A 25628-nucleotide genomic window follows, 5' to 3' on the forward strand; every position below is an offset into this window, starting at 1 on the left:
GTAGATGTACTCCTGTTACTCATTCCCCAAGTGAAGTTCCAGTCTTTTGTGGCAGCTCAATAATTTTCACAGAAAGGTAGAGCCGTTAGAAGTTGTTTTAACTTTTATTGGAGAGTTTCCATCTTGCTTTTAACTACATCTTGTCATTAACATTTTATTTAATGGTACTCTATCCCTGTGAAGAAGCAAAGAAGTGCTGTCCCCATTTTTATGGGTGTGAAAAGAGGTAAAGTGAGGTTAAGTGACTGGAATGCCAACATCATACCATGTCTGTCACTTTGCTGCCAGTCCTGTGCCTTAACCACAAGACTATCCTTCCTCCAGAGTGCCTTTCAGTTATGTTATAAACCCAAATGCTATGATTTTATGACTTAAAAAACATAACCAAGCTTTTGAGGATATATTTGTGATGCATTCACTTTGGGTAATGTGTTTTTAATCCACTTTGTTCTATTCTAGCAGAGCTATAGGTGTGAGCATTGCTTTCTACTTAGAACATTTAGGATAGTCCATCTACAATCTATATGCTGACTTAATGATCTTGAAATTTGCTCTGCTCATGCGTGTGTTTGGTAGTGTTAGTGATCCAAATTTGAGGTCATCTGAGCAAGGGATTTCCAAGATACAGCCCCCTCCCCCCTAAAAAATAGCAGTTTACAAAATTAGGGGTGGTGGGAGGCTGAGAGAGGATCAACATGAGGGTGGGGTGCTGCAGAAGTGAGGAAACTGTCAGCCCCACATTTTCCGCCATCCCATTTGAAACTATTGTTTCAAGCTGTATTCACCTGCTTGGGGTGTTCCCGCTCCGTCATCTGACGGCACCTCACTGAGATTAATTGGCCACTTCACACATTTCTGCTGCTTCTATGCAGATGGATGTGCAGAGTCTATGCTTAATACACTTATCCCAGATGTGGCAGGGGGACTTTTCATCTCCATTTTCCTGCCCCCATCTTATACTCAAACTCCTCGCAGTCACACCACCTTCCCACAACTCCTCCGTGCTTCTGAGGGGCATGGAGTGACAAGGATGACGGAGGAGCTGGTGCTGGGGAGCTTGAAGGGGTGTGTGCGGGGGGCTGTTTGGTTCAAAGCAGCAGGGTGTGGGAGTCATTAGAGCTGTAGTTCTGATGGAGGGAATGTAGAAGGAGTTGGAGCAGTGGGAAGGGTCTGGACATTTGGAGGGAAAATGGGGGATCAGAACAATAAGGGAGGGAGTGTGTATGTTGAAATAGTATTTGAAAGAGTGTGTGAAAAAAGGAATTGGAGCTATAGTGGGGAGGTTTCATCTCTGTCCCTCAAAAATCCCCTCATCTAAGTCTCCTTGTCTGCCCTCCTTCAAAAAGTGTCCCCACAACACCTGCCTCTCTGTGTCGAGAAGGGAGAATCAGGCTGTGCTGGATAGACAGAGAGATGGGGCATCATGCAGGGGTAATGAAGGGACTAACAGGCAGCCAGTACATTCTGTTAGTGGAGTAATCATTGCCAAAGAGCCCGAGGCAGTGGATGAGGAGATGTGGGCTGTTGTACATGGGGGGACTGAGACACTGTTAGAAAACAAACAAAAACAAAATCCAAGGAAATATAAAAGGTGCCTTCCAGAATGTGGAAAGTGGCTAAACTTAAACCCTCTGTAAATCAGGAAGGTATTCTCCATCCCCGGTGATGCAACCTAATTAGGATTTGTCTACACTACAGATGCTACACTGGTGCAGCAGAGCCATAGTGGAAACACTTGCTACCGCGATGGAAGAGATTTTTTCCTCACTGTAGTTAACCCAACCCCTCGAGGTGGTAGCTAGGTCAATGGAAGAATTCTGTCAACCTAGCAGAGTCTATACCAGGGATTAGGTCAGTTTAACTATGTCTCTCAGATGTGTGAATTTTTCACACATCCTGGACAATGTAGTTAAGTTGACCTAAGTTATAGTTGTAGACCAAGCGGGTGACATAAGTTTTGCTGGCATAAGCGCTTGTGTGGACAGCACTATGTCGGCAATAGATGTTCTCCCACCGACATAGCTTCTGCCACTCATTTAAGCGGTTTTGTTACGTTGGCGGAAAAGTTCTCTTCCGTCAACCTAACGTGGCTACACAAGCTCTTATGCCAACAAAACTTGTCAATTGGGGTGTGTTTTTTCACGACCGAGTGACAAAAGTTTTGCCAGCATAAGTGCTAGGTCGACTTACCTTTATAGTGTAGGCAAGACCACAAACTTTTGAGCCACAGAGCTTTTCCTCAGGTCTGGGAAAGATACTCCCAGTGTCACAGCACAATGCAAGGTGGAATATATTGTTTAGCATAAGTAGTTAGCACATATTTTACGGGACCATTCCAGGTAGAGAGGCCTGTTAACAGCCCATAGGCCCTTTTACACCTACAATCTGGCCAAAAGAGAGGGTTAGTGGGTTACAGATGGTTGTACTAAGTCATAAATCCAATGTTTCTGTTTGGTAAATGATTTTAAGTGCCTAGCAGAGTAATGAATTTAGGCTCCCAGGCTTATCTTTTGAAAGCGTGGTGTGCAGGTTTCCTTTTGAGGATGAGGGCTGATAGGTCATACAGTGATGGCTTTGTGAAAAGTGTTCACCCACAGGTGATAGGGTGTTTTTATTCTTTATCGTCTTCCTGTGTAAGTTCATTCGAGAATGTAGTGAATGTCTGGTTTCACCCACACAGTTGTTGTTGGGCATGTGACAGGCATGTGCAGGTCCATGGATCTTGAAAGGTTTAATGTGCAGGGTGATCAGTGTAGCAGTGGCATAGTGCATCAATGTCCCTTCCATTTATGCTGTTCCGACCACTCTTGGCACTGAATATTAGTTTATGATGAAAAATAGGGAGGGGTTGCAAGTGCTTTGGAGGATAGGATTATGATTCAGAATGATCTGGACAAACTGGAGAATTGGTCTGAGGTAAATAGGATGAAATTCAATAAGGACAAATGCAAAATACTCCACTTACGAAGGAACCATCAGTTGCACATGTACAAAATGGGAAATGACTGCCTAGGAAGGAGTACCGTGGAAAGGGATCTGGGGGTCATAGCGGACCACAAGCTAAATATGAGTCAACAGTGTAATGCTGTTGCAGAAAAAGTGTACCTGATTCTGGGATGTATTAGCAGGAGTGTTGTAAGACAGACCCGAGTAATAATTCTTCCCCTCTACTCCACGCTGATTAGGCCTCAACTGGAGTATTGTGTACATTTCTGGGTGCCACATTTCAGAGAAGATGTGGACAGATTCGAGAAAGTCCAGAGAAGAGCAACAAAAATGATTAAAGGTCTAGAAAACATGACCTAGGAGACAAGACTGCAAGAACTGGGTTTGTTTAGCCTGGAGAAGAGAAGACTGAGAGGGGACATAACAGCTTTCAAGTACATAAAAGGTTGTTACAAAGAGGGAGGGGAAAAAAATTGTTGTTCTTAACCTCTGAGGACAGGACAAGAAGCAATGGGCTTAAACTGTAGCAAGGGATATTTAGATTGGATATTAGGAAAAAAATTTCCTTACTATCAGAGAGGTTAATCACTGGAATAAATTGCCTAAGGAGGTTGTGGAATCTCCGTCATTGGAGATTTTTAAGAGCAGGTTAGACAAACACCTGTCAGGGATGGTGTAGATATTACTTCACCTTGCCATGAGTTCAGGGGACTGGACTAGATGATCTCTTGAGGTCCCTTCCAGCCCTATGAAGCACCTGGGCAGAGTATTTTAAAATATGAGGTGGGATGACTACTGTAATGTGTATGATTTATCCCACTTACAGTGAGTTTTGAGAGATGCTGTGGTGCTAAGTGCCTCTAAGGTTCCTTTGCAATTAGTTTTGTATTTCCAATTAGACAATTTATTATTCTCATCTCCCAAGTTCTCTAGGGTAATTACTTCTACCTAGGTGCTGAGCAGCTCTAGGCTCATGTGGCCAGTTGAAATTTTTTACTGTTTTGCCATTGGAGCCTGTGTACATGATCTTTAATTAAGATTACTTTGAAAGGAACACTACTCCCTGTAGTGGCTAATGAGTGACTGGGTGCTACTATTTGCTTTTCTTTTCCCCATGTTGTTTCTGGAACAGTTTATTTATCCCTGCATTTTTGTATTGATTCAAGGAATTGTGAGGGGGTAGGGGAGGGATTTTTATTTCTGGCTGTGTTGTTTCACGTTTCTCTGTATGTAGCCCTAGAGAGTTCTGTCTAGTCCCAACCAGCACCCTGGCTTAAGGAAGGATCTTGAGAAGTCATTGACATTTAAGGGAAATTCCTGCTTTTCTCCACTGGTGTAGAGAATTTGCAGTAAATCTCAGTATGAGTGTCTTCTTTTTGTTAGAGGAATTTTATACCTTTCAGATGGCTTCAGGCTTCCAATTCTTGTCTTGTGCTCACAGAGGACGGCACAGACTTCCTAAAACTTCTTTTGGCCTTGACAAATATGTGACTTTGTTTCTGTTAAATGTGTTAACATTGGATTCCTGGCCAGGCTAGGCCTGATCACATTGAATCAATTTATAGCTCTCGATATCAGTGTGGAATTTGTCACAATGTCAGTGTTGAAGAAGCAGAAACAATATATTGAACCATCTCTAATAAGTTTGTCTTAAGTGTTTGTCTTATAGTTCTTAAGTGTACTATATTCTCCTGAAAGCCGACAGTAATTTAAAGAAATCACTGTTCATGAATCTGAGAAAGTGAAGCTATTCTTTTTGTCTTTCAAAAGCTGCTTAAAATGCCTCCTGTATCTTTTCGGTCAGCTATGGAAATTGATCATCTCTGGTATTGTTCCTTAAAGTGTGAATTCTGTCATTATTGACCACCTTCCTTCTATCATACTTGCATCTCAGTTTAGTCACTGACAGGAGGACTTTTAATTCTGTTAGGGGTTAAAAATCATTACCCTATACTTTAGCTGGAAGACTGAGCCTACTAGCCTCTGTGAAAAATGCCTGTGGCGGTAGGCCTCCAAGTCATCTCTACTGTCATTTAAGGGAATGTAACAGCTATGTGGTGTGTTGTGAGCTGTATTTAATTGTAATGTTTATTCATTTCTAAAAATGTAATTTACTTTATCTGTCTCACTCTACTCTTTCCATCTTATAATAGATACCGTTGTAGCCTTTTTCAGTTATTTAAAGTTTTGTTTTCTCTTTCTCCACCACCCCTTTGTATCTTTCTCTTTGCCTAAGTAATTATTCTTTAACTCCCTCCCTATATTTTGTCTGTCCCATTTCTCTCCCAGAGTACTCTAAATACTACTTAAATTTATCCCACTGATCTCACCCATCGATGCCCACTTCCTAGAAAAATTTGCCAAATTATTAAACTACAATGAAGGGCCCTATTGCCCAGGTGGAAGAACCAAGCCAGTTCCCTCTCCCTCTGAAGCTGCTAGGAAAGGCTGTTTGGATTATTTTTGTGACCTGTGACTAATAGGTTTCTGAAATTTGAAGCCTGTTCCTCCAAGTCCTCTGACTGCTGGAGGAGATGCTTTTTTCCCCTTACTGTTCTTACTTTCTACCCCAGAACTCCTCTAGCTTTTGCAAATGTACTGGTGTGAGTCTTTGTTAATCTGTCCCTCACCAGCCTCTGTATTTTGGGTCCTCCTCCCCAGTGAACAGCTCCAGTGCCTGTTTACACTGCTGCTTTAAACTCTGCAAATAGCAGCAGAAAGAAATTTAGCCAATACTTGACAATTTCACTGTAACCCACAGAGTTTTGGGAAGTATCTGTGAAACGGACCAAATTTTGTTAAATTCACTCTGCTTGCAGTTTGGGAAGGTCTGAAGGGGGCAGAAGCATTGGAGGTGTCTGTCTACTGATTTAGATGAATATTTGTTCACATTTGGAAGATTGTATTTTCAACTGTAAGAGCCACAAAACTTAATTTAAAGAGAGTGAGAGAGCTATTCTGCAGAAGTTGGTGGTACTTATCTGGAAAAGGTTTCTACTAACTTTGAGGGAGTAGATTTTTCAAGCTCTGGATCAACTTCAGCCCTTGGATGCTTGTATGGGACTTTTCTTGAAGTAATAGGAGCCCCTGGCCAGCTTTTGACAGTTGAACCTGAATCTTAAAAAATATCTTTCCATTTTTGAGAAATGGGAAGGTGTCAATTTTAAGGATGACTAAAAGCTCCCCAAATATCTTCTAATTGTCTGTTTCAGGGTGTCCTTTATTTTTGTTTGTTTCAAGTTGCATGGTAGGATTTTTTTTTACAATGTATGTTGCTTTTTGATTCAATGTATTTTATAACTTTACATTTAGCTGGATTGTTACCCAGACTGATTTTACCATGCTACATGTACAAGAGATACTGTGAGATGTCTTAAAGAGAGAGAATTGTGTGAATTAATTCAAGTGTGGTATCTATATACGTTGAGAGTAGTTATTTGTAGATTATTCACTTTCCCGTCAACTTACCCTTGAATCAGAAGTCACTGAGATAAGACAGCTGGTGTGAGAAGGAATTGATCTTGAGATGGTGGTAAAATGTTTCTACCCATTTCACCCAACTACAACACTGTTCCTCATGGATGGAACTGCAAAACCTCCAAAACTAACTGGTTCTTAGAGCACAGAAAGGAGGCTATGTGATCTCAGACTAGAGTTCTCCGGAGTATAGTAGTACCAGGCCTTGTCTACATGAGGGAAATTCAAGGGCATAGCTATTTCAGAATAACTATCCTGATGTAATTTAGCTATTCTGGAATAACTCTTCTGGATTATAAATGATTTTATTCTGGAATAGTTACTGTATTTTGCAAACAGAATAATTAATTATTCCATAATAGTCCCTTTTATTCCAGAATAGTGTGTCCTGGCGGGGAGCTATTCCATAATATCTAGATCAGGCAGTTTTCCCACGTGGAGAATAATTTATCTTGTTCAGGATAGAATTGCTAGTTTTCTATGTGCTGGCCTCTGCCAGTTCAGCCCATGCATAATTTTAAGCATAAGAATAGCTCCACTGACTGCAGTGGGACTACTCATGGTTAAAGTTATGCGTGTGCTTAGGTAGCTTGTTGAATTGGGGCTTGCCTACACACAGGCTGACATATCGAAAAGATCTTTTAGAACTTTGCTTTTCTTTAGCATTGGGATTACACTTCTAGCATACAGTTTTCCATTGTAGAATAATAGAAAATTACACTGTGAAAACACAGTAATGTTTTATGCCCTTCTTTTCAGGGATCCATCAGTCTCTAAATCTATAGAAAGAATCTTTAAAATCTGGGAAGACAGAAATGTATACCCTGAAGAGACCATTGTGGCACTAAAGGAAGCTTTAAGTAAGTCCTTTATCTTTTGCCTTTCCTAACACGTGAGCTAATTTAGTATGTGTTTGTAGTGTTTAAATAGTCTGAAGTCAATAAAATAAAACATTCATTAAACACTGTTTAAATGCATTCATTGCTCTTTCTACATTTGCAGGAATTAAAAAAATCCAAAGATAGTAGGTTAATATGAATGAGCTTTGCAATAATTACTTGCCACACAATTCTTCCATTTAAATAAAGGCAATGTTAAATCCTTTAATTTTTAAGTATAGTGTTAATTGCTGTTGTACCAGTTGATAGCAAGTTTATATTATGTTTAAGGTGGCTCTTTGTCCGAACGGAGTTCTGAGCATCATGCTTACACTGAAGCTAGGTGTTAACTGTATGGAATTTGTGTCCTTGACTCCTCCCCTTATAGTTTGAGGTTTTGGGATATTCAGACTTTACATCTGAAACTTCAGCTGATACTAAGATTCATCCCGGAAAGAACAGAAGAGCAGAGTAAAAATAATCTCTTCCATTTTCTTTCTGTAGATTGTAGTAATAAGGTTGAATGTTATTGGTAATACATCTACCATATAGGGAAAAAATATGGAAACACTGATTAGCGTATGGAATAGTTTAAAAGTCCTCAGACACTTGTGTAAATATATTTTTTTAAAATCCTGAGATTCCAAATATGAACTGAAAGCAGCATGCACAGTAAAACTAAATAATGGAAAATCTATTCTTTCTGATTGTGAAGAAGATGAGTTCATGTTTCTGTTTTTCCTGATTGTTATTGACAGCCACTTTAGATGTGGCTTTTATATGATTGTGTCAGTAGTAGTTACAGGAGAAACACAAAACCCCTGTACTTGCTTCTTGGTGGATGAAAAGACTTTCAATTAAACATTTAAAATCCATAAAAATGAAGTCTATATATATATATATATATGTTCTATTAATGATTTGGAATCTCATACACCTTTTGTAATTTAAAAAAAAAAATTTCAGCTCACTTCTAAATTTGATTTAATAAATATTTATTATGCTGTCTCGCAACAAACATTTCAGTGGGATGCAAGTCTTTTTAATTTAGACTCTGGATAAATAAATGCTCATTTAAACTACCAAACAACATACCTTACTGTTTATCCTGAAATGTGTTGCTTTCCTATTTTCTTTTTTTGGCCAATTATAAATAAGTCATTGTCCGAGAGTTTAAAGAGCAAATTATTTCCATCTCTGTCGTTGTTGAATCCTTTGTTCTTTTAAAGGTGAGCAGAAACTTGCTTTAAAAATAGAATGACCATCGTAGAAGTTGCTGTATTCCTGAGTAAACTTGGTTTGTCTTGGGCATTCAACAGCTCATCTAGGAAATTTGGTTTGTGGATTTTAAAACAAATTTCTGTTAATCTTTTACCATGCAACCATATGAAACCAAAACCAGAGATCTTTAAAGGAATCCCATAATACCAGACTGCAAAAAATGAAATGTTTTCCAGGTACCACTTTCAAAACTCAGAAGCAGCTGAAAGAAACTCTGAACAAACAACCGAATAAGCCATGGAAGAAATCTCAAAGTAAGGAAACAATGTGAACTATCTGAACTAATATTAAAAATGCCTTCTTGAGGAACAGAAGAAAGACTAGCACAAAACTGGCAAAGTACCTGGCCCAAAATATGAGCAACCATGTATCTTCCAGACTTGTGACGCTCCTTACTGATGTGTAAAACACCAAGGAGTTGCTGCTAGAAAATCACTTTTTAAAGGAATGAAATGTGAATAAAACTTAGAGAGCAAAGATTATGAACAGTAGATAAAAGATCTGGTGGAACTTTGTGGAAACTGGCGTTAGACTATTCAGAGATGAAGAGAAGACAGACATAACCATTTACATTGGCAGCAGTGAAACATGACATTCTCTTCAAGTTCAGGAATACATCTTCACCAGCAAACTAGTTATAGGATCAATGGAATACTTGCAGTGAGGCAGTGCAGTTAATGAATCATCATTCTACGCTATCAGGAGTACAGTTTGCTAGCTGGAACCACATTTATAATGTATCAGTCTTCAGCCTTGCAATAACTGTAATTTGGAAAAGCCTTGAGTTGGCAAGAAGGCAAGATGATGGAACATTAGATGTAAAAATTGGCACATGCCACTCTGAGTGCCGAGACTACTGGGACTAGAAGGACAATAAAAGGGAGCTGAAGGGTTAGAAGCTTAGATTACCAGAAAGAATTCAACCACAAGATATGTATGGAAAATCATTTTCTAGAACAAAATTGGTCAAGGGGGCAGCATTTCTTATGTGATCATCTTATTGTACATTTCTTTCCTATTTTTTAGTAACCAATGGATTTAGATCTCATGAAATGTGATTCTATATATTTTTCCCTTAGTTTCTCAGTCAGTAAATGAGATATTAGAAGATAAGCATAAGGGAGGGAAATCTTTAAGGAGAGAGATTGGTTAGTCCAAGTAAAGGAGTTAAGTGATCTATTATCCCAAGGAAATAGTAAACTCAGTGGGTCAGTTCTCTGTCTAGAGTTCAGGTAATATAATTTCCTGAAGAGAAGAAAATCTTAAACTAGCGCTCAAGGTTAGTGGATCAACCTTTGCAAGAACATTTCTTTACAATGGAGCTGGAAAAGGTTTTCACAGTAACTGTTTATGTAGTGCATATATAATAATGGGAAAACTACAGTCTGACTTGTTGGCTTCTAAATTGTAGCTCTAACGTGTCTGAAAGGCAGATAGAACATGGAGTGACATCTGTGTGGAGGGGGAAATGCAATGAAATGGCAATCTGTGTATGTCTTGCATAGAAATGTGTTAAAAAGTTTTTGAAATAGCAGTCTTCTGAATTTTGATTGCAGTTGATACTGAATGTTTGTACTTAATCTTTGTATTGGTATCTTAATTTCTTTATGCATTTTTATACCAACAGCATCCACAAATCCAAAAGCTGTTCTAAAGTCGAAGATTGTTGCAGAATTCAGAGTAAGTTGAGCAAGTGAAAACATCTTTTTCATTAATCTCTGTCCTTGGACTGTAGTTAGGTTGACTACTTTGTTTATATCCAAGAGTCATGGGGGCTTGGTTTGAAGCTGTAGCCCTCAGTGTTGATTTGTGCATTATTGTATAGTGCCCATAATGCCCTCTAGGCTGTAAGCTCTGCAGGGCTGCAATCTATTCAATGAAATGTCATGTGTGCTCGTGCTATTTAAAAACATTCATACCAGAGGACATGGAAAGAGAGCCAGGGATAGGGATAGATCCCTTTTGCTATGAAAATAATTTGTAGAGACAATTAATTCTTTCAAACCATTTAGAATTACCTGCTGCAAGGAAGCAGTTTGCCTTCTCGCTAAAAGTGAAATACTGTAGCTTGTGTAACCATCAGATATAATTATGATTGCACATTGTTTTAATGTATGTTAAATATAGGAACGCTTACTAGGGCCTTGTCTACACTTAAGTGTTTACTGGTAGAGTTATGCTGGCAAACCCCTCTAGTGGAGATGCAGCTTATACCAGCAAAAGTTATTTTGGTTGGTGTTATAGTTTAAAACAGTTCCATGAATGGAATTGGCTATATTGGCAAAAAGACTTTTTACCAGTATAACTGCATCTACACTATGGCTTTTGTTTGTACAGCTGTGTCAGTTAGGATGTGATTTTTTCTTTCCAGACTCCTAACTGACATACCTATGCCAGCAAATCTTTCTCCTACTTAACCAGAGTTCTCATCATCACCTTGCTCATTTCACTTCTATTTGTTATTAATTTAAACCATATGTTTCTCTGAATGAACTTATTCCAGCATCAGTGAAATAGCCTCTGCTTTGATACAGTGACAGCTTTTCAATGGTGTAATTATTTCCATTGCTTAAAAACAAGTCCATGACATTAACATTGCAAAGTTAGGGCTTCTCTTCTGCAGAATGTGATGAGAATGCTGTTCTTGTTTTTCAGCCACAGTCCCTCATTGATGAATTGTTGTTATATAAGCGTTCAGAAGACCAGATAGAATTGAAAGAGAAGCAGCTTTCCACCATGAGGGTGGATGTATGCAGCACTGAAACACTTAAATGCTTAAAAGGTACAGGTCATGTATACTGGCAGTCATATTATCAAAAGAGAGAAAAATGTATCGGTAGTTTTAGTAATTCATGGGCTCTGTTACATCATAGGTTAGATTTCTGCCTTATTGTGTAATGAATTTCAGATTCTAGAATGCTAAATGATGTCAAAGCACAATTAGCACATTTTCAAAGGTTTCAACTCCTTTTATTTAAAATATACAGTATTTCTGTATTCTACTTTAATGATTCAGTATGCTACTGCAATATTGATACTACAGCATTTTTGGCTGTTACTGTAGTATTATTTCATAAGTCACAAAGGACAGAAATATTTCTGATTTCAGTCATGAGAATATCAACAACCTGCTAATGTTAAGTCTCCCAATATCTTGTTTTCATGTGTAGTAGATCCTGTAATTCTTCTACAGTCATTTTAAATTAAAAATATGGTTCTCTCAGTGCATTTATTGAATGTTTTTATTTTTCAAATAACTTAAAAATGCACATCATTTTTCATTGTGCCCTTACAGTCTGAAGTACAGAACTTCAGAGTATTTGTCCTCAAGATGTAGTTAGTAACAGCTTCAGTTGTGGGATTGAACCTGGGACCTTGAATATCAAAAGCACGTCTCTACTGCCTGAACTAAAGGAATAACTGCAGATAGCAGAAGTAGGCTGCCATCCTTTGTAGTCTGGTTATGAGAAGGGGACGGAACACTTAGTCAGTTAGTACATAGCCTGCATGGAGATAAGAACCATGGGCCAGATTTATAAAGGTATTTATTTAGGTGTGTAAAGTTGCAGATAGGCACCTACTGAGGTTTTCAAAAGTGCCCATCTGCAGCGTTAGAAATCTAATACCTTTGTAAATCTGTCCCTTTATGTACAACAGCTGCTAGCAAGTACAAAGTTTTGCATAAATTACCAGGATTTGTTTGTTACCCTGTTCTGAGGATAACCTTCTTTGTGTTTCAGAATGCATAGATTTCTTAATGCATTCAGTTGTCCGTAACTTAACATTACAGATTTAATAATTAGCTCCTTAGTTCTTCAAAAAAGCTATAATAATTTAAGATTTAGGAAGCTATGTAAACTGGATTGGAACTAATGTTATGAAGAGTAAACAAATTTTAGTTTTGTTGCCCACATGAATAGGAAATTTCATTGTAAAATTGAAAATTGTTTTAAAGGCATCTGGTATCCTGTTACTGCATCCTTTCAAAACTGTCATAAAAATGTAGCAGCCCATAAACACAGTCTTACCAATATAATGGTAAAAGAAAACTGAATAACTAATGTTTTTCTTGCCCTGCTGAACAAATCAAAACTACTCACTCTAGGTGATTGGAAGAGCAGAATTTCAAAAGGTTAATTCAAGTGGTCCTATGTGCATAGAATGTGATCTTGTTCTTTTTTTATTAAGTCCGTGTTAGATGTTATCACTAATCACTGATTTGAAAACAAAGAATACAGACTGCTAGTTGGCTTGTCTTTGCAATGACTTAATTACCAGTAATTACACTAATACCTGCTAAAAACTATGAAACACATCTACCAGCTTACTGGGGTATTAATTACTCCTGTGTGTGAAGAGCTCTGTTTATTCCAAGGGAGGTAATGAGCATAATGTCATTTGTCTTTAATATTCTCTCTCTTTCAGACAAAACAGGAGGAAAAAAGTTCTCCAAGGAATTTGAAGAAGCGAGTTCAAAGTTAGAAGAATTTGTAAATGGTTTAGACAAGCAAGTGAAAAATGGCCCTTCACTGACTGAAGTACTTGAGAATGCTGGTATCTTTTATGAAGCACAGTATAAGGAAGTCAAGGTGGTAGCAAATGTAAGTGCAAAGTTTTCCCCAATAGCAAATATCTTATTGGTACAGAATTACTAATAAGAAGACACAATGCAGAATACAAATTGAAATGTTTGTTAATTATAGAATCTATTAAGTCATTGGGTCACATTAGTGTCCTAATAAAGCTAATATTTGGGGATTTGTATTAATGAAGATAAACTCGGATTATTTAGTCCAAATTTCCAAAATGCCTCCTGAGCTAAGCAGATAACCAAGGTTTACCTGCATTTGTTAAACTCTTTACTAGAAAAATGATTGATAAAAATCTCAGTGTACTAATGAATGAAGTAGAAATTGTATGAGATTATAGCACAAATGGTTTAAAAGGAGAGCAGAAATGATGGTCAGCTAATGAGATAATTAGATGCTGTTAAGGTTGATGGGGGGCTCATAATTTGACCTACCATTTTTCTTACATCTTTTGCAAAGTCTCTCTATGTGGAAAAAAATAAAAGATTGATTCGTTAGGCTGCGTGTAAAGTTAACTTCTGGAACTGGAACACCTTTGATGGTACTCTAGATCTGAGATTGATCTCTGGGTATTGAAGTTTTTTGTCATTTCTTGAAGCATTGTAACAAAAATGATGGATTTGAAAAGATTCTTCCAGTAAAAGTGTTAAGTAAATGGAAGAAGTTGTCACATGAATATCCCTTCTGAGATGTTTGCTCTACAAGCCATATTGAAAAGCGAAATATTTAATACAGGGGCAGAGATGATTGGGGAATTGAATCGGCTTTCCAGAGGAATATGCTGCTGTTGATACTATAGAAATGGTTCAAAGGTATGTTACCTTTCCTTCTTTATAAAGAATACTAAGCTAAGTAATTTTTTTTTTTTGGTTAGGCTTATAAAACATTTGCCAATAGAGTGAGCAACCTAAAGAAAAAATTAGATCAATTGAAAGCAACGCTTCCTGATCCAGAAGAGTCTCCTGTCCCTTCTCCAAGTATGGATGCACCATCTCCAACTGGTTCTGAGTCCCCTTTCCAGGGAATGGGGGAAGAGGATGACACTCAGTCTCCAGCAGCGGAAAGCGAGAAGTCTGTGTCTCCAGAACCTGTGGCAGATAATCGGGATGTGGAAGACATGGAACTGTCTGATGTGGAAGATGACACATCTAAAATTATTGGTATGTTCTATGCAAGTAGCAGTAAAATGGGTTAAAAGATTTGTGGATAGTATAAAACTTTCTAGGCAAAACAGCTTTTTCCAGACCTCATGTAGGATCAAGAGGATGATGAGAAGCTTTCTTTGGTCTGGGAATACTGCAGCTCGGGTTTTGCAGTCCTCCAGCAAAAACAGGGAAGTCATGACCAGATATTCCTTATTTAAGAAACAAGCATAAAACCCCCCCTCTTCATGAGGCCATCCTTACATACTCTAACAGGTCAGTAAAGGGCATGAAAAATTGCTTTTCCTCTGAACCTTTAAATTATTTTGTTTTAAATCTGGGACATATTGAGAAGCCTGTAGCCAAAAGAATCCTGTGGGGCAGATAGAACATTCAATGTTTTCTCTTTTTATATTTGAATTAGTGGAGGAGAGGAAGGAGAAACAGGTTGTTCCTTCTTCAGCACCAGCAAAGACTGAAAGTATCCCAAAAGCAACGCCCACTACTGCTGGTGTAGCAGCAGTCACTGTAACAGCTCCTGCTCAGACTCCTCCAACTCCTAAAGCAGTGAACACAGTGCCTGTTCCTCCATCGCCGGCACTTGGTCTGCCAAACCTTGCCAATGTTGACCTGGCAAAGATCAGCTCCATTCTTAGCAGCTTAACTTCTGTTATGAAGAATACAGGTGAGCATCTAAATTGCAAGTTGTGATTGTGTGTTGCTTTTCAGCAGAGATGGAATTCTGCATTGTAAATACAATAACTTTGTTGTTCAGATTTTTTTGCTTTTCTAACATTTTAGAACTAAAACATTATATTGTAGTTCAGTTTGTTTGTACTTCGAGAGCCGTGACATATTGGTGCTAAATACCCTCTCAATGTCAGTTTTAAACATGCCTCATTTTAAATGATTTAAGGGCAACTGTAGTGTCGAATCTCAAAGTAGGACATGGTGTTACCCAAGTCTATGCACTAGTGATCTTAAGGTATGTCTGTGCTAGGGTTCCTACTGTTGTTAACACTGCAGTAGCGAAGATGACAGTGCTAGTTGTATACAAGACTTCCACAGCTGCTGACATTTTTAACAGTGCCATGTAGGTCTGTGTGATGCTGTTAAATGTTGGCAGCCTTAGGAGCCTGGTCTACACTAGCACCTTACTGCAACTCTACTGGTATTCATAATAGTTGAAAATTTTAGCCAGAAAACTGTACCTTAACAAAGCAGTATGTATGAGCAGTGTATTGACTGTTTTAATTGAAAGTAGCATGTTGTGTTTCTGAGCAGTAAATGTTTTCACCTCAGGGGTCAGTCCTGCATCAAGACCTTCCCCAGGAACCCCAACGAGCCCCACAACTCTTACTAGTGGCCTGAAGACTCCTGTTGTTGGGACTCCATCAGGTCCTCAAAATCCATTAGCAAATATTCTTTCCAAAGTTGAAATAACTCCTGAAAGCATTTTGTCAGTTCTCTCCAAAACCCAGACCCAGACAGCACCAACATTGCAAGGTAAGTATATTGTGCAAAAGGAGTGGATTTTAAATAAACAGTTAGCATATATATTTGGACGGCAGAATCAGTACTAAAACTGTGTGCTCATGAAACAAGAATTTAGTGGGGAGGAAATTAGTTTGTAGCATATAATACTTTTTCCAAATGCAAGTTACCTTTTGCGAGGTAGTGTATTTGGGATGGGCAAGTCAATTTTGCAACAGATTTGGTGAGTGTTTTCCTATACTTTCGGTATTTTAAAAATCTTTTCAAAATGCCATTAAAATCAGATGGTGTGGATACCATGCTGGAACATTTTATATTTGCTTAATTAGTTGTAACTTTTATGACTAAAGCTTGTTGTTGTTGCTGCACGGTAAGCAAATATTGTTAATATGTTTAGTTGCTGGACTTGGGCCCTGGTTTTCCATTTAGCCAAGTAATTGTATTGTATGTGTTTGCTGGAATCTTATGTTGCACCGGAAAAAAATCTAGCAGAGCAGAAGACCCAAGAGTGAGTGCCTCTTGGATTCTTTTCCTTGCAGTGTGAGGGCATTTGTTATGTTGGTTCAAGCAGGAGATTTAGGAGCAAAGGTCTCCTAGGTTTCTGATTTATTTTTCCTGTACTATGCTTGTATGATCTTGGTTAATAACATCACTTCCGTGTCTCTGCTTAACTAGCAGACATGATACCTCTGTCATTTAGATGAATGTTATAATTTATATTGGTAAAACAATTTGAGATCCTCAGATGAAAAGCACTACAGTAATGTAAAGTAATTAGTATTTATTAATAAGTAGAGATGGCAAAATCTAACCATTTTGTTGGCTCAAATGTTAGCTTGTTTCAGAAATTTAACTTTGTAGCTTCTCTCCCTCTAAAACCAATAATAATGATAGCTTAGCATCAGTTTTCTGTTGAAATGGTTGTAGGGTTACTCTGTCTCTTAAAATATCTAATTAAAATGTTTTGTCTTTTTTCTCCAGGTTTGTCATCCTTACTTCAAAGCGTTGCTGGAAATACAGCTCAATCAAGTGAAACTGCATCTCAGAGCACTTCAGCATCACCAGCCAATACTACTGTTCCTTGCATGAAAGGGAGGAATGTTCCTTCCAATACTCAGTCTTTTATGTCCAAAAATTTTGGTTATTCTCCAAATTCTTCTACTGCTGAGGTTTCCTCAACTTCGGTTAACAAGGCTCCTGTTGGACATAGCCCAGGGCTTTCAAGTTCTAGTTTTAAACCACCAACAAATTCCCTTGGATTTGCCAGTACCCATCCTACCAGTCCTTCCCTTTTACCAACAGAAACCTCACTAAGTCAGTCCTCTGAGATTTCAAAGACAAAGCTGGAGTCAGAACCCACCTCTCCAAGCCTGGAAATGAGGATACACAATTTTTTAAAGGGAAACCCTGGTTTCAGTGGTCTAAACTTGAATATTCCAATTTTAAGCAGTATAGGGTCCAACATTACATCAGAAAGCCATTCATCTGACTTTCAGCGTGGTCCTACTAGCACTTCTATGGACAATGTGGATGGGACGCCAGTCCGTGATGAACGAAGTGGAACACCAACCCAAGACGAGATGATGGATAAACCAACATCAAGCAATGTTGACACTATGTCTTTATTGTCAAAGATCATAAGTCCTGGATCATCTACTCCCAGTAGCACAAGGTCCCCTCCTCAGAGCAGAGATGATGGATATCCCCAAGAACTATCTAATTCTGTGCCTGCCTATAGGCCTTTCAGTCTAGGCAGGGATTCTCCAGCCAGTATGTACAAGCAGTCCACCGACAATATGGAAATACCTTCTTCTTTAATGGATTCTCCTCAGGAGAAGTTTTACCCAGACACATCTTTTCAAGAGGATGAGGATTATCGTGACTTTGAATATTCTGGGCCACCACCATCTGCCATCATGAATCTGGAGAAGAAACCTGCAAAATCCATTTTGAAATCAAGTAAGCTTTCCGATACTGCAGAGTACCAGCCGGTGCTGTCTAGTTACAGTCAAAGAGCACAGGAGTTTAGTGTGAAGTCATCTTTTCCTCAGTCTATGAGGTCTATTCTTGATCAGAATGAGAGCTGTGATCCACTGTCGTCATCTCCTGGAATGTATGGAAGTTACAGCCTACGGGCAAATGACTCTGGATCCGATGGTTCCCCTTCACCCAGTAAAAATGATGTGTTTTTCACACCAGACTCCAATCATAATAATTTATCAAAATCTGTGATACATTCTGGCCTGTCACAGAAACAGTATCCAGACTCTCCTCATTCACTTCCCCACAGATCACTCTTTTCTCCTCAAAACACTCTCTCAAATCCTGCTGGTAGACCACCCACATCCAGTGCGGAGAAATCCTTAGGTTCTTCAATTTCTGCCACTTCAACAATTGAGTTTAAGAACATGCTTAAAAATGCATCTCGCAAGCCTTCTGAGGAAAAGCATTTTAGCCAGGTTCCTAAAGGTAGCTCACATGATGGTGTTAACCTGTCGAGTCTTAGCCAAGCTGGAACTTCTAAAGGAGAGCAGCAGCAGCAAGAGGAGCACTATCGTATAGAAACGAGGGTGTCATCATCTTGTTTAGACTTGCCTGATAGCACTGAAGAAAAAGGAGCTCCTATAGAAACTCTGGGTTACCATAATGCATCCAATAGGGGAATGTCAGGAGAACCAATTCAGACAGTAGAATCTATAAGAGTTCTTGGGAAAGGAAATAGAGGACACGGGCGAGAGGCAACTAGAGTAGGCTGGTTTGAGCTAAGTAATACAGGGAGTGCTTTTGATAACGGGCCCTCGAGTGCTACTGAGCTGCCCACCATGGGTACTGGCAGTGGAATTGCCAGCTTTCAACCACAGTACAAAGAACACGTGCCACAATTTCAGGAGAGTGTAAACAATTTCAGAACAAATAATTTCAGCGCCGCCTTTGAGCGTCACATACCACCTCCTCCCCTAGAGCACGGAACTCCTTTTCAGAGGGAACAAGTCGGTCCACCTGCTGGGCCTGCATCTGCTCCACCTAAGGATCATGGAAGCCTGTTTCCTAGGGATCACTCAGTTCCTTCACACATGTCATCAGTGGATCACACTAATCCTTTTTCAAAAGAAAAATCCTCTCCACTCTCATTGCCTCATACTGTCCCTCCTCCTCCTTCTGTGGAACATAGCGGGGTTCCATTTCCTACTCCTCCACCTCCATCTCTCTCTGTGGAACATAGTGGCGTTCCATTCCCTACCCCGCCGCCGCCTTCTGGGGAACATGGTGGCGTTCCATTTCCTGCCCCTCCCCTCACCGTGGAACATAGTGGTGTCACGTTTTCCAAGGATCACGGTACTATTCATCAAGGAACTATAAAAGAGCATTTTAATGTGCATTCAGGACCAAGGGACCATGTGGCCCCACCTCAGCGAGACCACGGTGGTCCGCCCCTTGGTCGGGTTCGAGAAAACATAAGCCTAACTTCCCTTTCGAGAGATCAGCTTGGGCCATCCCATAGCGTTCCTCCCATTGGTCCACCTCATAGAGACAATGTAAACCGGAGTGGAATGATGATTAGGAACCCACGACCAGACTTTAGGCCTAGGGAACCTTTCATAAACAGGGACCCATTTCACAGCTTAAAAAGGCCTCGGCCACCTTTTGCAAGGGGCCCTCCATTCTTTGCACCAAAACGTCCGTTCTTTCCTCCCAGGTACTGAAACAAACGTGTGTCTCTGTAAGTGAAGGTATTTTGGATATTTTAGAGAGCAGTGGAAGTAGCGCTTTCACTTTTGTTTTTCCCTAAATAGCCCCATAACATTTTTCTAAATTAAATATGTTCTGTACTTTTTTTGGTTGTTTATTATTTTAAGCCATCCAGTTGGCATAACTCTAGAAAAATGTTTTAACAAAAAATAAGAGATTTCCGAAGAGTATTGCCGTTGAAATAAAACCTCCAGTAGTAAAAAATGATTGAATGCTCGATGTTGGGATGTTATTTTTAGCTAATTACCAAATTGTTTTGCTTCATGAGTCCTCTGAACCCATGTCAAAATAAAGAGGTGGGGGAAGGAACTCTGTTGCTACTATTGATTAAGGAAGGTAAAGGGTCCAAGCTTTCAATGCCTTCCCTGTGGCAATAGAAATATTAACCCTTCCTTGTGCCTTTTGTTTAGATGAATCAATCACTTTTTTCACTGATGTATGCTCAGTTGGTCCTTTACTATGAAGCCTTGGACATTTCTTTGCTGCTTGCCATTTTCCAGCTTGCTGATAGGAATAGGCAGAGGGTAGGTAACTAATATGGTCAGTTTTCCAGTCTTTCTGTTTGCTCTTTCTGCCTTTCTCAAAATGCAAAAGGAAAAAACTGCTTCTCATGGTTGACACTGACCAGCTTTCATCACCAAGGGTCTTGAACTTTTCTCCTAAGTTGGGTTTCAGAAAACAGTCTCTAAAGTATGTGCACTTCCTATCTCCACCTTGACTTTCTGCCTCAAAATACTAAGAGGGTTATATTTTGCTGGATATAAATCAAGTAATGCATTTAAAATAAGTGTATTGTATGCAGGGAGGTAGCTAGTGGAAAAACTCAAATCTGTGCTTACACACACATTTAATGTATACAGTGTATATTCAAAACATGTGTCTGCATATACATATACCCGCAGCATCGGTTCTCTTTCTTGTCTTCATACCACAGAGGTAGGCCATGTCTATTAAACTATATTTACTTTTTTGCAAGAAACATTGTTGACTTACATGTATTCTTCACGTTTTGTAATCATACCTCTCGTGCTTTGTTTGAAGCACATAGTCCCATGTAAGAAGAGAGAGAAACTGCATGCAGCAATGTGAAAACAGTATCTAAACTCTCTTCCCACATGTTTTCATAAACTCACTTCTGCCGCCATGTGCATAGAGGACTTTGTGTGGAGTTGGAATAATTTTATTTGATTTTTTTTTTAGTGAATAGAATACAACATATTAGTGTTCGATAAAGGTATGGGGAAATAGCTATATAAAAGAACTACAAAATGAGAAAATGGCAGAGCATTTGTTTGTGCTTGGGCTGTGTGTTTTATTTAATATATATATATATATATATATAATATGTATGATTATATTTGCATACACAAGTGAATTGGAAGGTTGTATGGGTGTATTTTATTGAATTGCCCTGGGCTTACAGAAAGAATGATGATGTTATAGTGTCAATTCATAAAAACCTTCCTCTGTTAGTTTTCTAATCTTAGAACAAAAATGTGTGTTCCACTTCATTTTGCAGTCTGCAGCAGATGTCGCTGCTATTGGTCCGGGGGGGGGGGGGGGGGGGGGGGGGGGAGGTTGATTTAGGCAGCATCCTAGAATGGTGCACCTAGTTGCATGGATTTTTTCAGTTTCAGTTAATCAGAATTCCTGAAAAACTAATTGCATGTGAAATTCATGCAAACATTGAGCGTTTGAACTTTTGGTGAATTTAATGGTATTTATTCCTTTTCTGTTACTTCTGAGTTCTGTTCTCTTTGGACACCGCAGCTCCTTTCAGTGAACCTTCAATAGGATTATTGAATGGATAACCAACCTGAAGTATTACTATGAGGGTAGCTCGTGTATGTTAAGTAAAATGTTCAGAAAGTAAAAACAAAGCAGGAAAACTACGTAATAAGATGTGAGCATTCATGGGATATATACTTATCCTAGGATATGAAGTAAGATGATATAATTCAGTTCCCTATACATCAGCACTCAGAATGTCTGATCATTTTTCTTATTTGTGAGAATAGATGTGCTCACTACAAAACAACCCAAGGTGGAAGAATGTTTATGCCATCATTCATTTCTTTATATTCCCAAAGTCTAGCCATGCAATTCTTACATTTTAGGATTTGTAGCACATGGATATTTGTTAGTCTAATATTAATCTTTAGCACAAAAACTGAAAACATTTCACAGCTTTTGATGTATATTGGAAATGACACATAGCTTAGCCTAACTTCTTTGCTCTACTGGAACATTTTAAATGAAGCTTTCAGTACCAGCCTGGCATTCCATTTGCCTCAAACCTAAACTACACAATCCCATTGCTTTAATATATATCCTGGTTTGAAAGGACAGTCACAGGGAAGTCATGGCTTAAGGACAACTTGTTGGAGGAAACCAAAGGGGTGAAAGGACACAGGAGGTTCTGACTTAAGAATGGAACCAATACTGACTAGAAAAATATATCCCTCTAGAATAAAAGAATGTGAATTATTTCTGCTGCTCGTGCTTAAAGTGGTGATTTCAAAGTAAAGAATTATTAAAATCAAATGGTGGCACCATCTAAGAACTACTCTCCATGCCATCTGATATGCCTGGGGAGTGGCTTACTTTCTCATGGAGGTGGCTTTTTGGGTATTTGAAAAGTAAAATGACCGATTAAAAAAATTTACTGTAAAAAAAAAACAAACAAACCAACCAATATTTTAATGATGAAAGCTCCATGTTTTTTTGTTTGAGGTTTTTCATTTTATTCTGTGCTTGTTACTTTAAACAAAATGTCTATAGTAACTGAAGACACGTGTACATATGTAGAAACCACACACCTTATTTCTGGACATGAAGGCGTTTTTCCCTCTGTCTGTGATTTAAACTCCCTAACCGTTCTTGAACTTTTGTATTTCACCTTATGAGAAAAAGAAATAAATATGTATTTTTTAAATAAAGCATGAAACAGTATGTCTCATGAAGGACATAACTTCATAAAGAGGAAAATAATCAAATTGCTGACAGCCTTCAGTGTTCACTCCAGCTGTTCTAGAAACGCTGAGAGGAGGACAAACAAAATATTACACAGGTACAGCTTAACGGCAGTCAGAATTAAATTTTACGAGAGTTTATAAACACTTAAAATGTATCCCTATTCTAGACTTCTATTAGTGTAATACAGATATTCTTCTCACGAGACTTACCAGTATGCACCATTTAGATTTCTACTGTTCCCTCAGATATGCAGTATGCGTTCCTGCCTCTGGAAAAATTCCAAGTAGTCTGTGGTGTGCGTTGTATATTAGAGGGGAGGGTCTGCAGCTGTGGCTGACTTTGTGATCTAAATACGTTTAGAGACTCTTTACCCATAAAACATTGTTCAGGTGTGAGAAACCTGTTTAGATAATGTGAATAATGGTAATTTTTTTTAAAAAGTGCAGAATAAACTATCATATTCTGAAATTAATGATTCAAAAATAAGCTGCAGTGCTGTTTCAAAACTGCTGTAAATATTGGCTGCGTTTTTTGTGTGCCTGTTAAGATTAATTGGATATGTTGGATTTATATTCTCAAGTGTTCCGTGTGGAGAAAGCAACATGCATTAGAGGAAGCAACAATAAAACTGCAGATCATTTTGAAATGTGTATTAATACATTTAATAAAATAACTAGTTCTAATGTTTTGATATTCTTTTTTAAGTAGAACCTCTATTTGAGTGTACAGGGGGTGTAAGATTGCCTTATGCTTGAAAATGACCAAAATATTGGGCTGAAGAGAGAACACCGGTTTTATGCTGAACATTTGCGGTCTAGGACAACAGCCAGGCTTTTTTACTTCATCTTCGCTGAATTACCAGTTGAGGGTTAGTGTGGCATGACCCTTTTTTACTCTTTTTTTTTTTTTTTTTTTTTTTAAAAGAATCTGCCAGAATCTGCCTGCATCTCAGGCTCCGTGACCCTGTTTTGAAGAAGACTGAAAGAAATTTAAAACTGTTGGAAAACGGCTTTTTCTTCTAATTGTACATAGAGGCAGTGTTTGGAGGCAAATCAGAAATTACTGTTAAGTAGCAGAGCAAAACACAGAAAATGGAATATCCTACCAATACATGTGGGCTGCAACAATACTTTCCCTGCCCCCATTTATTTTTGTATTGCGTATTAATAAAGTGTACTTTACTTGGTGTGGTTTCCTTTCAAAAGACTAAGATCTTTGCACCAGTTTACTGGCTACTGGCCTCTTGTTCATACTCTTCTCTTCTGTCATGTAAATAATTTTGAAGGGTGGTGGTTTTTTTTTTTTCAGGATTGTTTTGGCTTCCAGTCCTTTTTTGTTGGCTGGGGGATGGAACAGCTGGCTACACAGCCTTGAGAGAAGCTGTTCTCAGTGATTACTGCTGGCACCTCACTTTCAGGCTATATCTGGATAGCACAAGAAGCAATGATGTGAAGAAATTTAAAGTATAATTTTTAGTAACTTCACAAGTGCATGGTCAATGTTAACAAATTGATTTAGCTAGGCCAACTTAGATTATTAAAATGGAAAGAATTTTAAACAGTGAATTTACTTTTTGTCTTACGCAGATTGGCTAATCTTTGCATTTCACTTAGCATGCACAATGAGAATAGCCTACTGCATTCTAATACAATAGTAGAATGTAGTAATATTTTGGCTCCCAGGTGCTTCAAAGTTGTACATAAACAAGGAATTCTCATTTGAAATTTGTTTCCGGAATAGGAAACCTGTTTAATTTCTAAGCTAAAATTTTTGCATCTAAACTTATGTCCATGTCATTTTGTAAAGATCATTTAGCTAGTGGAATAGCTATTCAGGGAAGGTTATAAATCCTCTTGAGAGCAGGGCAAGATTAAATGAGGAACTCATGCTCCTCTGTAGGAATCGATACAACAATAAGCCAACAGGCCACTTCTAATTCAGTATCTGCCTCTAAGATATACTAGCCCCTAGTTTTGGAAATATGCTGGTTTCTGTATTTAGTACTTTCTTTCATTTGGAACCCCAAGTCCTTCAAGCTTTTTGTGACTCAGGTAGAATACTTCTGAATTCAATAAGCCTAGTATAGCTTTTTCAATCTCTAAAGTAGTAGACACTCAACTTCAATCCCCTTGTGTCTGAAAAGTAAGCTTCTCTTGTTTTGATGTCATACAAAACTTGATCAGATTACTAGTATGCCAGATCCTGCTCAGCCCTCTGTTCCTGTCAGGCTTAATAGGAGTATAATTTGTCATTTTGCTGAGGTGTTGCATCCACTCACCCTTTAGCATCCATCAAAACAAGGGCCATTACTTTCCTTGTCCATCTCAAACGGCCATTTTCCTCCCTCCATTTCATCTAATTGATTTTGGTACTGTTCCTCATCTTGTGAGGATTTCAAAAAGTCCTTTCCAATGAGAAATGTCACTTCACTCTGATGTAGGGCAGGTGACTTGTTACCCTCTAGCGTCAGGGGCATTGGTTCCTCCCCAGCTCTGTGGGTGTTCCTGAATCTTTATCTGCTCTTGAGATGAGTCCTGCTATGCAAATATTTTCTATTTACCTTCTTTCTATTCAGACCTACCTCAAACCAGCTCAGGGTAGGGTGCCATGTTTGCACTTCAGTGATTTAAATACTGAGCTTTCTTATTTTACGAGATAGCTGTGGGGCTTTTTAAATGGCAGCCCTGAAAACTTCACCTGGGATCTGAAAGTCCAGCTGGATTCTGCTGGACTGCTGCATCAGAACCCTGAATCACTGCTGGCCAAATTCTGCAGGGGTTGGCACAGGTGTGAAAGTCTTGTCCTGAATTGTTAACTACTTACTTGTAGTTGCTGCATGAGCTTATAAATAAAAATAACATCCAGCAGTTTGCTCCTTTAGCTGCTTTGGCTCTGCAGGGTCACTAAGAAGGTGCATGGTGCTGAATGTGGGGGGTGAGCAGATCTGTTCCAAAAGTGTGCCACGTAGTTACTTTTCAGAGTAGAGCTGCAGTTTGAAGTATCACCTACACAGTGGTGCATTCCTTTTCCTGCACTGTTACTTATCCCTCATGCTCAATCTGTCTGATGCAGGCAGACCTGCAAAATCTATAGCT

At 38.7% G+C, this 25628-nt stretch overlaps 1 protein-coding gene across 3 annotated transcripts in view; it reads left to right on the plus strand.

Annotated features, from left to right (window-relative positions):
• RPRD2 (regulation of nuclear pre-mRNA domain containing 2) overlaps positions 1–23719 on the plus strand; it is a 40480-nt gene extending 16761 nt beyond the window's left edge. Inside the window, exons 3-12 of one of the 3 annotated variants that reach the window (XR_010924087.1) lie at positions 7183–7283; positions 8759–8836; positions 10210–10262; positions 11238–11364; positions 13008–13183; positions 14046–14331; positions 14738–14998; positions 15616–15819; positions 16789–20081; positions 23458–23719. Coding sequence is in view for 2 of the 3 variants with exons in the window: in XM_067569400.1 (XP_067425501.1) it covers positions 7183–7283; positions 8759–8836; positions 10210–10262; positions 11238–11364; positions 13008–13183; positions 14046–14331; positions 14738–14998; positions 15616–15819; positions 16789–19511 (4009 nt within the window). In the remaining variant the exon portion in view is untranslated. Of the gene's footprint in view, positions 1–7182; positions 7284–8758; positions 8837–10209; positions 10263–11237; positions 11365–13007; positions 13184–14045; positions 14332–14737; positions 14999–15615; positions 15820–16788; positions 20082–23457 lie in introns of those variants that run through there. The other 2 variants (XM_067569400.1, XM_067569401.1) reach the window with 2 other exon arrangements.
• Positions 23720–25628: the final 1909 nt, after the last annotated feature.

Source organism: Emydura macquarii, unplaced genomic scaffold (genome assembly GCF_026122565.2).
Source record: "Emydura macquarii macquarii isolate MOO-44397 ecotype Brisbane River unplaced genomic scaffold, CSIRO-AGI_Emac_v2 contig_2924, whole genome shotgun sequence".
Taxonomy (NCBI): domain Eukaryota; kingdom Metazoa; phylum Chordata; order Testudines; family Chelidae; genus Emydura; species Emydura macquarii.